At 37.9% G+C, this 13,927-nt stretch overlaps 1 protein-coding gene across 1 annotated transcript in view; it reads left to right on the plus strand.

Annotated features, from left to right (window-relative positions):
* Positions 1-13,927, plus strand: part of LOC143157297 (macrophage mannose receptor 1-like) — a 42,494-nt gene that overhangs the window by 8,940 nt on the left and 19,627 nt on the right. The window contains exons 8-19 of the mRNA XM_076332117.1: positions 1,229-1,386; positions 2,052-2,165; positions 2,500-2,615; positions 2,924-3,072; positions 5,389-5,588; positions 6,949-7,076; positions 7,689-7,776; positions 9,017-9,161; positions 10,166-10,201; positions 10,321-10,496; positions 11,109-11,176; positions 12,792-12,892. Coding sequence (XP_076188232.1) covers positions 1,229-1,386; positions 2,052-2,165; positions 2,500-2,615; positions 2,924-3,072; positions 5,389-5,588; positions 6,949-7,076; positions 7,689-7,776; positions 9,017-9,161; positions 10,166-10,201; positions 10,321-10,496; positions 11,109-11,176; positions 12,792-12,892 — 1,479 coding nt within the window. The remainder of the gene's footprint in view (positions 1-1,228; positions 1,387-2,051; positions 2,166-2,499; positions 2,616-2,923; positions 3,073-5,388; positions 5,589-6,948; positions 7,077-7,688; positions 7,777-9,016; positions 9,162-10,165; positions 10,202-10,320; positions 10,497-11,108; positions 11,177-12,791; positions 12,893-13,927) is intronic.

Here is a 13,927-nt window from a genome sequence, read left to right on the forward strand (position 1 = left end):
TGTGGTCAACCAGCACCCAGATCAGCAAGTTCACAGGTCTCTGCAGAAGTGATGGAAGAAACCTACCAAGGAAAGTTTAGCTCTCTACACTGCCAGATGGAAAAGATCAGCAAAGCTAGCCAAGGTGGCTTCCAGACAGTAAGCTGTGGAATTGCCTGGGCTGCCTAAAGAACAGTACTAAGGTCACTGGATCTAACATGTCATCGTGGTCTTGCCATGGCCTTTTTAATATTCCTCGCAGAAATGTGAGGAGTCTGTAGATATGTTGCTACTTTTTGCCCCTGTTAACTATTTGCCTTTTTTTCCCCATGCTTAGAGGTAGTGAAAGCCTTAATTAACTATTGAAAAAGTGAAAGGTATTCAAGACAGAAAAAATTCTTTCTTCAAAAAGATTAATTTGTCTGCTTAGTGTCCAACCATACAAGGAGATATTTTTGGTTTCTTATACTTTTTGATTCTGGTATCGTACCCCAGTTTAGTGACTACTGAAGAAATTGTGAATATCCTTCCGTATCTTTCTCTCTTTCTCATTTTCGTGAATGCTGCCTAAATTTACCTTTCATTTTCCTTGCTTTCCTTTCGTTAAGAATGCTTAAAACCATAGGATCATACACTGGTTTAGGCCAGAAGGAACCCCGGAGGTCATTTAGTCCAGCCTTGGCTTGGAGCAGGGCCAGCCTCAAAGTCAGATCTGGTTGCTGACAGCCTTTCCCTGCTGAGTTTTGGATGTTGTCGAAACTCTGATTTTATTATTGCCTAAACAGTTGATCTAGGGCCAGGGGGCTGGGCTTAGGACGTTTCTCTGCTTTTTTCATTTTGTTAAAAGAAGCTTAAAACATTCACATTTCAAGTTACATAAAAACAGTATTTTTTGAAATCTGACCAGTGCAACAGAACCTAAAAAGTAACTATTCACACAGCTCTGTCATACCACCATAGTGTATTGGCATTTGGCTGGTCATTTAGTCTTCTCCCACTGCTATGAGGAAGAGAAGCAAAATTTTTTGATCCAGTGCAGGGATTCCATTACAGCTTAATTTCCCAAAGCATACTGTCTTCATTCTAATATCTATGTGAAAATATTAATTTATAACATGATCATGCAACACTAAATAATTTTATGTTTCATAAATTTATGAAATGGATTATATGTTCTAGAGCTTGAGGGTGCTGTGGAAAAGATGCAGTGGCATGAGATCTTTTCTAGTTCTGTGTTTCCATGTTTTAGAGCCAACAGACAAGCTATGGATTGGGCTGAATGACCATAAGGTTCAAATGTATTTTGAATGGAGTGATGGTACACCAGTGACATACACAAAGTGGCACCTGGGAGAGCCATCCACCACAAACAACAGGCCAGAAGACTGTGTACTGATCAAGGGCCAGGTAACATTATTCAATATATATTTTACTTTAATATTGAAACTAACTTCTTAATAAAAGAATAATGTGCCCCGCTATTTTAGCAACTGGCTAGGGCCAGAAAAAGGGATGTGGGGACAAAGGATGAGATTAAATATGACCTTTCATTAAAAAAAAAAGAAAAAAGAAAATGAAAGCGTTACTGCATCACTGATGAAATTTTCTCTTTAAGTTCATCTGAAAGTCACCAATGAAATTATTACGGCTATAAAACAGGTCTCTGAATGTAGTTTGAGTACATTCTCCTGCTCCTTTTCCTCTGGTGGTAATGGTGGCATGTGGGGATCCCTGCTGCCTCCTTTGTGCCTGCTCATTCGCCCATCACTGCGTGGCACAACTGCCTGCGCAGGGCCCTGCAGAACAGGTCGGGGACCAGCTCCCTGCAGCCTCATCCCTTCTTATCACTACCAGCCGTAGCGGTACTACTATAACCCAGTCTACTGTTTCACTGAATGTGAGCAGACTTGTTTTTGTTATCAACTAGGAGAATTGGATAAGGAAAAAAAATATTTCTGTTTCAAAATGAAAGGAGAAAGAAAATGAATGGTTTTCATTATAAAGAAATTATTCATTTTCTTTGGATTATTCATCTTAATCTCATTGTTATTTCATTCTTTTTCCTGCCACAGAATGGCTATTGGGCAGACTATGTCTGTGAGAAGAAAGCTGGCTACATTTGTAAAAGAAAACCTATATCACAAATAACTGGAGAAAAGGAAATTACTGATGCAGGCTGCAAAAAAGTAAGTATATAAAAATGGACATCAGTTTCCCAGATCAAATAAGTACCTTGTCTGAGAATCATCTAGAATTATTTGAATTATTTATATTATTTATGTATAGATTTTTTTTGGTTTTATTCGTTATGAAGTTTATCTCTCTCTCAGTTACTTTAAACTTTAGAAAGCCATTTACAGAAACTGCTTAGAAGGAATCTGTAATTTCACTGCAAAAGGTTTCTAATTCATAATATTCATGATTATTGTGCTTCATTAATTTTGAAATGGTATAGTTCCCTTAATACATGATATCACAATTATTTAAAAGTTATATGGAAATCATAAAATCATGTTACAGGGCTGGAGAAGATATGGGACCTACTGCTATTTCATTGGACATGTTCCAGCAACATTTTCGGAAGCAAACACCACTTGTGAAGGAGAAAAAGGTTACTTAGCCACAGTTGAAAGTAGGTATGATAATGACTTTTCCTTGGCTTTTAAATAGGCAAAGGTTGTATATTCTGAAATATTCCTGGAACTACAATTCTAACACAACGTCAAACAGCAAATTATCTAAGTTACAGATGAAGTGTCTAGTTGAACAACAGAAAAGCCTCATTTTAGTTTGTTGATTTATAGAGAGTCAGAACCCTATCGTAAGGTCCTCTCCCTCAGTCTGAAGCAAGGAAAAAGTGAAAAGGATTCATCAGCAGATTAGACAAGTAGGATTTGGATAAATGACTTTGTTTTCACTTGCGTCTTTATGATCCCTTTTACAGGTATGAACAAGCTTATCTGACTAGCCTTGTTGGGTTGAGGCCTGAGAAATATTTCTGGCTTGGTCTCTCTGATGTGGAGGACCAAGGCACTTTCAGGTGGGCCAATGGTGAAGCCGTCTCCTTCACGCACTGGGGTGCAGCAATGCCCGGTAGGTGCTGTGACAGTGGATAGTAGGCGCTCTCTGAGGTTGTGGTCCCTATTTGGGTTTGCATTGGCGATGTCCTCTGAATTTTATGCTTAAAGCTTTCGGTATATTTTACAAGAACTGGCAGATCTCAAACCCCATCTTTTAATTTCAAAGGGAACAATTTGAACTGCAGTTTTATATTAGGACATCTGATATATTTATCCATAAGATTAACCTTTTTGCTCATCTTCACAAAGACATAAACAGGAGTTACAGGCAGTTCCTGAGACTATTCCACACTCATCCCTCTAGTGGTAAAGTTAGCCTGGGAGAAGAGTCTCAAACAGAGCAATTGTAATAAGGATTTTAAGTTAGAATGACAAAATCACAGTATAAAAAATGATCATACCATTTTTTTTTTACTTGTGATGCTAAGAAAACTACATTCACAGGATCATACTGTGCAGAAGCACAGAAAACAAGATTCCAAAATGCCATGAGGGAATCTGCTCTCCCCAAGATATACTACATCCCTCCTAGTGATCATTTGAAAACTTTCTCAAAAACTTTCAGTGAGGTTATAAAATGTACAATAAAATAAAAATAATAAAAAATGCAACAGACATAAAGTAATAAAACTTCTGTAAATGCCAGGGAGTCCATGGTGCCAGGAGATGATCAGAGTATAAAGGGAGCACTCAGAGATCAGTCTGGAACAGTGAAGAAAAATTAGTTTCCTTGCATCTGTGTTCACTGAGGAAGAAAATGGTCTTTCTGTGCTGGAAAGTTTTTTTGTAAGGGTATGACCGGAAAGTCTATTTCAAGCTGAAATACCAGGAGAAAAGATTATGGAATAAATCGGTGACCTGAAGAATAGCAAGTCAGGACTAAGCACAGCTGCAAAAGCATCCAAGAGCAGTAAAGGTTACATTAAGTGAACTGTTCACTTTAATGTGTAACTACCTGTTAAAACTGCCATGACAGCTAAGGGGTGAAAAAAGGCAAATTTGGTGCCAACATTTAAAATGGTTCCAGGGAGATGTGGGGAAATACAGATGAATGAGTCATTGGTGAATTAGCTGAATCTGTAATAAAGAATAGAATAAAGAAGATATAGTGGGAAAGATATATAAAATTGCTTGTGTAAAGGGAGGTCATGCTCACAGATTTCCTGGAGCTCCCCACAGGAGCCAAAAGCATATGAATAAGGGAAATCTAGTTAGTGTGGTCTATCTCAATTACCAAAAGCCTTTCAGCTAATCTGACCTGACACAGGAAAGCTCTTACAAGAATAAAAATTTTGATGAAAAGGCAGGGAATGGAAGGTGGTTTTTTTAATGATGTGGGCTGTTTTTTAGTGGGGAAGAGTGTTTGCCAACAGAATCCCATAATGATCTGTGCCAAAGCCTATGCTGTTCAACATATCTACAGACAATCTGGAAAAGGTGAAATAGTGAGGTGACAAGATTTGCTGATGATACTAATTTATTTCTGATAGTGAAAATATGCCTGTGAGAAAACGCAGGATGATGTCAGGAGAATAAGTGACTGAGCATGATCAGTAAAATGGCAGGTGAACTTTGATGCAGGTAAAGTGATGCTCATAGGAGCAAACATATGTCTTGAATTGACATAAAATGATGGACTTACAGGTGACCATTTCATTTCAGGAGTCAGTTCTTGGCACCATGGTAGACAGGTCCATTAAAACATCAGGTCTGTGCTCAACAGGAATCAAAAAGCAAATAAAGTGTTAAGAATACTTAGGAAATGAAGAAAGAACACAAATAAGCCATTGTATAAGCCCATTGTGTGCATTTGACTGCATCTTGTGTGATGTATGCACCTCTGGTCCCCTCTGAGAGAATATGTCACGGGATAAGCTTCATCACATCTCTGTTGAGGTTTGCATGCCTGCCCTATGTATGCACCCTATCTATGGTTTTGTTTCCATCTATATGAAAATCACTAGCTTCCTGATATAAAACTTCCTGACATATGCTACCTGATATAAAACAGGCTTAATGTAAGTAGGAGTGAGGTCCTCACTTGAAAACACAGGTTTTCACTGTAAAAAGCAACAACTTACTTTCTACCCATAGAATTAATTATGCAGGACATTCAAAATAAAAAAAAAGCAGGTTCCCGAACTGATCATGACCTCCTCAAACAGAAAATACTGCTCTTCACCTGTGTGAAAAACACCTAAAATGTAACTCTGCTATTCAAGTGTTATTGTATGGCAAGAAGCGAATGACCACTGCTCAAGATTTTAAGTAAGAATTAAACAATTTAGACTGTATAAAATGTCCAACGTGTTTTTTGTTTCTCATAAAGGAAGTAATCCAGGATGTGTAGCCATGAGAACTGGGACTGCAGCTGGACTATGGGATGTTCTTGACTGTGAGACAAAGCAAAAATATATCTGTAAGCAATGGGCAAAGAGTGCAACAGCTCCACCTATTCCAACTACTGCTCTGGTCCCCACATGTCCTGAAGGTTGGGTATCAAACAACCGTAGTAGTTCCTGTTTTAAAGTAAGTGCCTAAATAGTTAAAAGAAGAAGAAAGGCTTTGAACTGCTTGATTTGGGGGAGTGGGGGGGAAAGAAAGAAAAAGGAAGTGACATCTTCATTTTGCAATAGCTGAGATTGGAATATAGCAAAAAAAAAAACCCCAAAAACCAAACATCCCAGGGAATTATCCATAAAAAGGGAGAAACTAAGGAAGAAAGATGAGGCTGAAGGGACTGGACACAAGGGGAGGGAGAAGGACACAGGAAAGAAAATGAGGAAGTTTGTGCCCCAGGGGTTGAATGAATTGGAGCAGAAAATGGAAGAAGAGAAACATAAATATCAAGTCCCTAGAAAGACATAAAGAAAAGAGAAAAAAGAAGAAACAAGAAGCAATATTTGCAAAATTATTATGAGAACAATGTCAAAATGCTGTATTAAACAACAGAAGCAGCAAAGCTTGGCTGTTAGTGTGGCTCTTTATATCAGTTGTGGTCACTAGGTTGTGCAAAGATCCTATATTTATCTGAGGTCTGTGAGAGTTCAGGGGACGAAGTAGAGAAACAGTGAAGCAGCACAATGTCTAAGGCTGGACCTTGCTAAGATAAGCACATTATCCCCCAAAATAAAGCATAAGAAGTCACATGAAAGGTTAATTAAACCAGTGTTTATGAAGGACATTTGTTAGAGAGTTTCTGATGCAAAGCTACAGATAACTCGTATTTGAAGTACACTCAGTTATGTCTGAACAGTCATACAAAAGTACTTTGAACAAGAAATGAGGGTAATGTGCAAACATGGATTTGGGATCATGCAGAATAGAAATGTGCTAAGCCAAGTGTGAGATGTTAATATTTCTTATCACTTTATTGAATTAATGAGTCCTTTTTTTATTATGTTATTTTTTTCATTTCTTTCAAACTCAGCTGGAATGATTTACTTGGGCTCCTTTATCCCCAAATCATCATTTTTAGCTTTGGTCAAACTTGTGCTTATTCTCTGTTAAACTAACAAAATGTTAGACATCATATTGCAAATGTAAAGTAAGAGTTGTAAACCATCATGAGGTCATTCTTTTGCCTGTATCTTCAGACTCCTTCCAGGCCACCTTGCCTCTCCACCACAACCACTCTTCTTTCCCTTCATCTGGAAGGTGGCCTGGGCCCTCCTATTCCCTTCTAGCAATTCCTTCCCTTTGTTTGTCACCACTACGCTAACTAGCTGGACAACTCTAGTGCAAAAATTTTATGAACAGAGTAATTAATGCTATTTCTTTCATGGACTTTTACTTGGCTTGTATGAAACCTCATTTATGGGTGAGTGAGACTATGATTCTTTATTTTTTTATAACATATATAATATGTTTTAAAGTAATTTCTCCATAGTGTTTTTGCAGATCAAATATTAAAAAGAAATCATGGCTTGAAGCTCGAGATTTTTGTAGAGAAATAGGAGGGGACCTGGTCACCATTAACAGTAAAGAGGAGATACCGTTACTAATAAAAGCAATGTAGTGAGTATCTGCTGTATGTTTATCTTACCAGATTTAAGAGACGTTTCATATGAATTATGATGAATGCTCTTAGATGATTTCTGAAACATATGGATTCCTCAAAAGCCAAAAAACCTGTGATACTTTGAAATTGTATCTACTCATGAATGTTTTTAACTGTTTCATGAAAAGAAGAGTTGTTTATATCCAGGAAATTAAAAAAGCCAGTATCATGATTACTAGATATAATTTAGAAATACATGAAATTGTGAGGGGGTGGTATTTTTAGTAGGGTAGAAAATATGACCAATATATTTACTTCTGACTCACCTTGAAGTAGTCAATGCTGAGACCATTTTCTGAATCTGTGAAGGCTAAGAAAACAGAACATAGAGGAAATACAGGATCTATACTACTACTAAGTCTGATAAATAAGTCATGGCCACTGAGCCATAGAAATATTAGTATTTCTATGAAGAACATATGCATCTGTATGCCCTTCACCAAAGGTAATAGGGTAATTATTACAACTTCACTGCACTTTACAATGTGCTCTAGAAAGTTTAATGATGTGTTTCTGGAGGTTTTTTGTGTTGATGTTTACATACTGCTTTGCCTTTTAATTTCTGTTAGTGAGACTCACTGTAGCTTTCAAGAAGTTTGGCTCGGTATAGTTTCCTTGAATCCAGATGAAGGATTTGCCTGGAGTGATGGCTCTCCAGTGAGTATTTTAATTTTTCATCAAATTTGTTTGCTTAAGATGTTTTGGGGTTTGTACATGTACTTTTTGGGTTTTTACCTTTATCCTCATCAAAGAAAACACTAATTCTGCAAACATTTACATGGTTGTTAACCTTTATTTTCATGAGTAAAATCACAGCAACACATCTGAATACATGGAAATCATCTGTATCTCATCAGGATCTGTAGCTTTCTGCACAGCACTCCAACATATTTTCTTTTCCAAGAATATAATATGAATACATAACGTCAGAACATAAAAATTCATCATATTGGATCTTGTACCCTGCCTCTGGCAGTGGCCAGAAGCGTCTTAAGAGCTAATCAAACTGCAAGCAGATTTCCCAGTATACTCCTGCATCCCTCAGTAAGTGATGACTCAGGGTCTTTCAGAACCGGAGCTCGGATCTAAAATCTTAATTTATTTATTTCCATGAATTTATCCAGTCATCTCTCGAGCCCATGTAAATATCCACAGATGTGTGAAATGTTCCTGCAGGATTCCACTGCTTATTACCCGCTCTTTACTCCTACACTCTATTCCCTATGTTTTAACCCAAGCAAGGACCTTTCCTCTTATCCTGTTGCACATTAGTTTCCATAAATGTTTTGGGAAGCGATCTTATCAAGAACTTTTTGAAAATCCCAAGCAGGTTATATCAAATGGTTCTCCTTTCCCATTTGGATGTTAGTTTCTTCAGAGGTAACTCCACTAGGTTTGTAGGACATAACTTCCCTCCCAAAAGCCACACTCCCATCCTCATTAACCACAGGGAAGGAAAGATGTGAATGTTGAACTGATGCTCGATATGGTCACTGCCACCAGACAGCTGTTGGACAATGTAATTTTGAACCAGGTCACAGTTGAAGTGAAAACTACCTTGTCTGCACATGATTAGCATGAGTGGAATGGGGTGAAGTTCATAGCTAGGCAGAGTTCATTAGAAACAGTTCGTTTACCTGTTTCTCTTCTGGCTGTGTCTAGGGCTTGAGGCATAAACAAGAGGAAAATCCCTACATGGCAAGACAGCCTGATCTCCTGATCACTGACATCATTGCCCCACTGTAAAATTCTTATACCTATTGCTTTCCCTATATTTTCACCTCTTTTTAGTGAGAGACAGAATCTTTCAGACAAAACCAGTTTGTTTCTGTTTGCCAATGGAGAGTACAACTACTGAAACAGATGAAAAGAGTAACAAAGATGATTTCTTCTATAGGTTAGGTACACAAACTGGGATGACAGTCCAAGAAATTCAGGAGGACGCAAGCTCTGTGGCGTATTCAACGGTGGGACTCATTCTAAACGATGGTTTCTTTCGGTCTGTGAAGTACAGCTTAACTGGGTTTGTCAAATAAAAAAAGGTAGATTTATTCTTCTCTTTAAGCAAAAAGCTTAAATAACTTCAGCAGTAGTTGCTTTCTAATATAAGTTGCTGGAGAAAGACAAAAAATTTCAAAGAACTACTTCTTCCAAAGGGAGGTCAAGAGCATTGGGTAACATCATTTAGGCCAGGATTTTTCAATGCTAGATGATGAGAATAAACAAATTTATTTCTTCATGTAAATTAGGATGTATAAATAATCCATGTGTTTGTGAGGGTTTCACAGATTGCAAACTTTTTAAATATTAAGAAGTTTTTGCTTGTATTTTTGTAATGTAGGAAGTAAGGAGCTGTGAATTCCTTACAATACTGTTTTTTACACTAACACAGGTAAAGCTAAAAACGAAATACAATATGTTTGTACACCAAAGATTTAGTGGTGCTCCAAGTTCTCCTTTAATATTATTCAGGATTCAACTGCTTTTGGAAAAGCAATGGTTCAAAGCAGTGGTATTTCTTTTTCTATCAGAACCAGAAATAACTCACAGTCAGTATATATAGTCATATTTCCTTTTGCTTACAAATATTTGGGACTGAGAGAAACTTTGATAGACCTAAAGTAAATCTAGTGTAAATTTTCTCCCTCTTGATAAGAAGACTCCTTTGGAGGATTATGGAATGTCTACTGATGGATCAGTAAAGGGGTTAAAAGCCAAAGGTTAAAGTGTTTCAGATAAATCTACTGTGACTTACAGACTGGAAGAGCAATTTTCCCTTACATTGCTCTGCACAAGAATGTGATCCAACCAAAGCTATGACTTTGCTGACGTGAAGCACAGCTTATGATACAAAATTGTAAGTAGATGACCATGCATATTGCATAATATGTAGCTGAAATGTGTGGTTAAGCTTGCTTTCTAGTCAATGGCAAGGGAGTAGAGAATCCTGCTCTGTTCCTCACTCTGCTCCTTGCAGTCAGTCACAAGCTACATCATAAAACATGCTACAAAGATGCGTCATGCCCTCTATTCTCTTGTTTTGCAGGAGTGCCATTAAAATCTGAACCAACCAACACGTATGGTAGGTTTTTCTGTACATTTATTCATCTTGTTAATTATTTTTTATCAAAATCGTTATTCTAAAATGAGCTTTTGTGTTCTACAGATACAGAATTTAAGGCTACCTTATTTATCTTCCAGCATATAAAACCACTGCAGATGGATGGGTCATATATGAAGATAAACTATACTACATCAGCAAAGAACATGTCTCCATGGAAAAAGCCCAAGAGTTTTGCAGGATGAATTCTGCAGACCTGGTTGTTGTTAATAGTAATAGTGAGAGAAGGTTCCTACAGAGAGCGCTAAAAGAAAATGTAAGAATCATTATAAACAGACAGCCTAAAGTACAAATGCTTTTGACAATCTGCTTGCAAAAACTTTAATTGCCTCAGAAGTAGAGCCATCAGCATTTTCACTAACAAAATCGGCCTGAGTGGAGATCTATGAAATTCCCCCCAAACGTGCCCTTTGCTCCCATGGGATTTGGCCTCTCCTGCTCTGCGCCAGCTGTGCTGAGGCAGTGAGGCAGGCTGGTGGGAAGAGCGATGTGGGAAGGTGCCAGCTGTGCTGGCTTGGGAAGTAGCTGGTGTGAGAGGGAGACTTCAGGTCAGCATTAGACGGTGCTGCAGTCCTAGGGGGAGAATGAAAGATGTGTACCAGTTTCTGACTCAAGGTCTGCTTCTCTCCTATCCCATCCTAAGGGCCCTCAGTGCTGCAGGACTCAGCTCTGGTGCTCCAGATAAAAACCTGGCTTCTGCACCTGAGTGTGTAAACACATTGCTGTGCTTAACTGTAAGCACGTGCTTTACTGTTGTCAACTTCAGTGACTGCTCTGTGAACCTAATCAATGGCACATCCATTTCTGCTTGTTTTACTTCAAAGATTTTTTTTTTTTTTTAAATTAAAATAGTATCTTTCTGTTTTAGGAGGAATCCTGGAGTCGGTCAAGAGGATACTTCATTGGTCTAAAAGTGAGTCTTGATAAAAAGTTTAGGTAAGTTAAGATGATCACTGCAGCTCTTAACATGTAGAAACAAGTACAGTATTTTATGTAGCTGGAGGTACTAAATGTGTTGTTTTCAAGGACTGAAGGCAATTCCACATAACGAGTACAAAGCAGAACAGAACAGTCCTAGAATATTCCCAAGTCCAATAGTTGTCCCCAAAAAGAAAGAGGAAAAGAACATTTTTTCTTGAGTAAACACTTACCCAAAGAAAGGCTTGGCAGCTGTACTCTTCATACATACTTTCTCAAGTTTCTTTCAAAGGTTTGCCCCATAAATTGGAGTGATACTTTACTATGCTGGATTTTATACCTATAAACACACACACACTTAAAGTATGTTCCATACCATAAAGCCTAGCTTTCTTATGCTTCTTATCTTTATATCACAGCTTCAGAGAGGTCCTGCAGAATTAGGAAGTTGTGGACAATAAGTACAAAAGCTGCTTCTGACAGAGATTTTTAAGGTAGCCTCTGCAAACTCTCGTTCCAGGAGAAGTCAGCAGAAGTTTACAGTACAGTAAAATTAACAAGTGTTCTGAAAAGACCAACACACAAATAAACTCAAAACTAAAGTAGAAGATACTGAAGAGCATGATACTGACACTGCCTGCCTTCCCATCTGCTAGTTAGGACACATCTGGGAGGTGAAAGACCATGCTTCTAATTTTGACCTGAAACAGGCTTAGAGGAGATTTGAATTTAACCCTTCTATTTTAATACCACTGTTGAGTGTCTGTAAATCACTAACCTTGGAAAGGGCAGACGAGGAGTGGGGAGAGACAAGTTCATAGTGACTGAGTCAGTGCATGATTCTAACTTCCTGATTTAGGACACAAATTAGGGAAATAAGGCATTACTTGGGTGCAGTGAGCATCTCCTTTATTTAGATCGAGTGTATCGTCATCAGCAAGAGACAGATGAGGGAGCTGAATTTGTTTCCCACTTCAGGCTGAGTGACCTAAATTCTGATATATTGATTAAAATGCAGTGTCAACTTCTTCCTTCAGTAGCAATGTAGTAAAGTAAAAAGCATGTAAGCACAAAGAAAAAAATGTCAAATTTGATACTTCAGAAAGGGTGGTTTTAAAGCTGACAGAATGTCCACTAGTTTCCAGACACAAGACTTAATAGAAATATCCTGTGGAGATATTTCTCTTCAGGGTAAAATCCACAGAAAAGTATTTTTGTCCTTGTTTGCATCTATGAAAACATCAGGAATGCTCAGACTGAGAAGCATAATATTAACTAGGTGATACAATGAAATCACTTAAGATAAATAAAACTTTTAATATTCTTCTCTGTATTACGTTATGGCTAACTGAAAATACTTCCTGTTATTAAATGATGTCTGATCACTCCTGCCCCTCAATGGAAAATACGCTTGGTGTTTTCTTTTTCTATTTTGCAACCAGTAATATTTTACATAAATTTCTTCAAATTAGAATAGACAAGTAAGGAGAGGAAAATCTGTAACAGTCCTTCCAGTTTTAGCCAGTTCCTATTAATGCTCATGGACCTTCTTAATTGTGAGAGGTTAATTAGGATTCTCATCTCACAGTTGAAGTGTATTAATTAATGACTATTTGTATATCTTTTCTTTAAGCTGGATAGATGGGACTCCAGTAACCTATGTGGCCTGGGCTCCTAATGAACCCAACTTTGCAAATAATGAGGAAAATTGTGTGATAATGTTGTCAGAGCAAGGTAAGTAACAAGGCTAAACTGTTAGATTTTACTTGTCTCTGCTTGGATTATAACTGATGCTGTCAAACTTCTGCTGTTAGCTGTCACACAACATTTTATGGCTGTTTTCTGCAATTGCTTTCCAGTGACAAGCCAACAAGATGCAGTAACTTGTGTAACCACCAGTCATGGAAGAGTCTATGTCCTTAGAATGGGGAGATTTCAGTACCATGTGTAATTTAATGCAGATGTGTCTGTCTGGATTTATAAGGTTGATACTGCACCTTTTTACAGGACTTTTCACTACTTCTCCAAGTAAAAAGTTGAGTGGAGTCTGTCTTCACTCCTATGAACTTAAGAAAACATTTATGACAGCTACAGGAAATAGGGGGGGTTGAAGGTACAAGCCAATGAGGAGAAAGACAAATACATCCAATGACCTAAGACTGTCCTACATGCTTATAAGTACTCCTAAATGTAAATATCTTGCAAATCCTAGAGTTAATTTTTCCTCTTGGTTGTATTTTTGTAACTTAGCTGAGGTTAATGGGAATTCAGGAATATATGTATAAGGAAATCAATCTCTCAATTTATGTTTCATAAAGAATTCACTCAGCAATCCCACCTGAAATTCTGCCTTTATATGAAGACACCGAGAACAAGATTCACTTTTCTAAACATAGGCATCTGGTCTGATTGAGATGCATCCCTCCTTCTTTAGCTGTTGATCCAGAAAGGGGTAGCTATCCCACCGGTCCCTGCCATATGTACCAGCTCTGCATAGATGGCTTAGCATTCCTGACCTTGTTTCAGATGATGCTAGAAGTTTACATGTGGGCAACTGATTTGGACCATAAGGGAAGCATTAAGCTTGAGTTGACAACAAAATAGCTAATGTGAGCTAGACCTCTGAAGTCTCATTATGGTCAAACGGAGATCTCACCTGCACAGCCAGTGCTGCCTGAAGAGCAATTCAGTTTACCCTAGTGCAGTATTCAGTTGCCTTCATGTAGGTGACTGTAGCCACCTGCGATGTCCTAGAGTTAGCCTACCTGA

The sequence above is a fragment of the Aptenodytes patagonicus genome, chromosome 2, assembly GCF_965638725.1.
Source record: "Aptenodytes patagonicus chromosome 2, bAptPat1.pri.cur, whole genome shotgun sequence".
In the NCBI taxonomy this organism is placed as follows: Eukaryota; Metazoa; Chordata; class Aves; order Sphenisciformes; family Spheniscidae; genus Aptenodytes; species Aptenodytes patagonicus.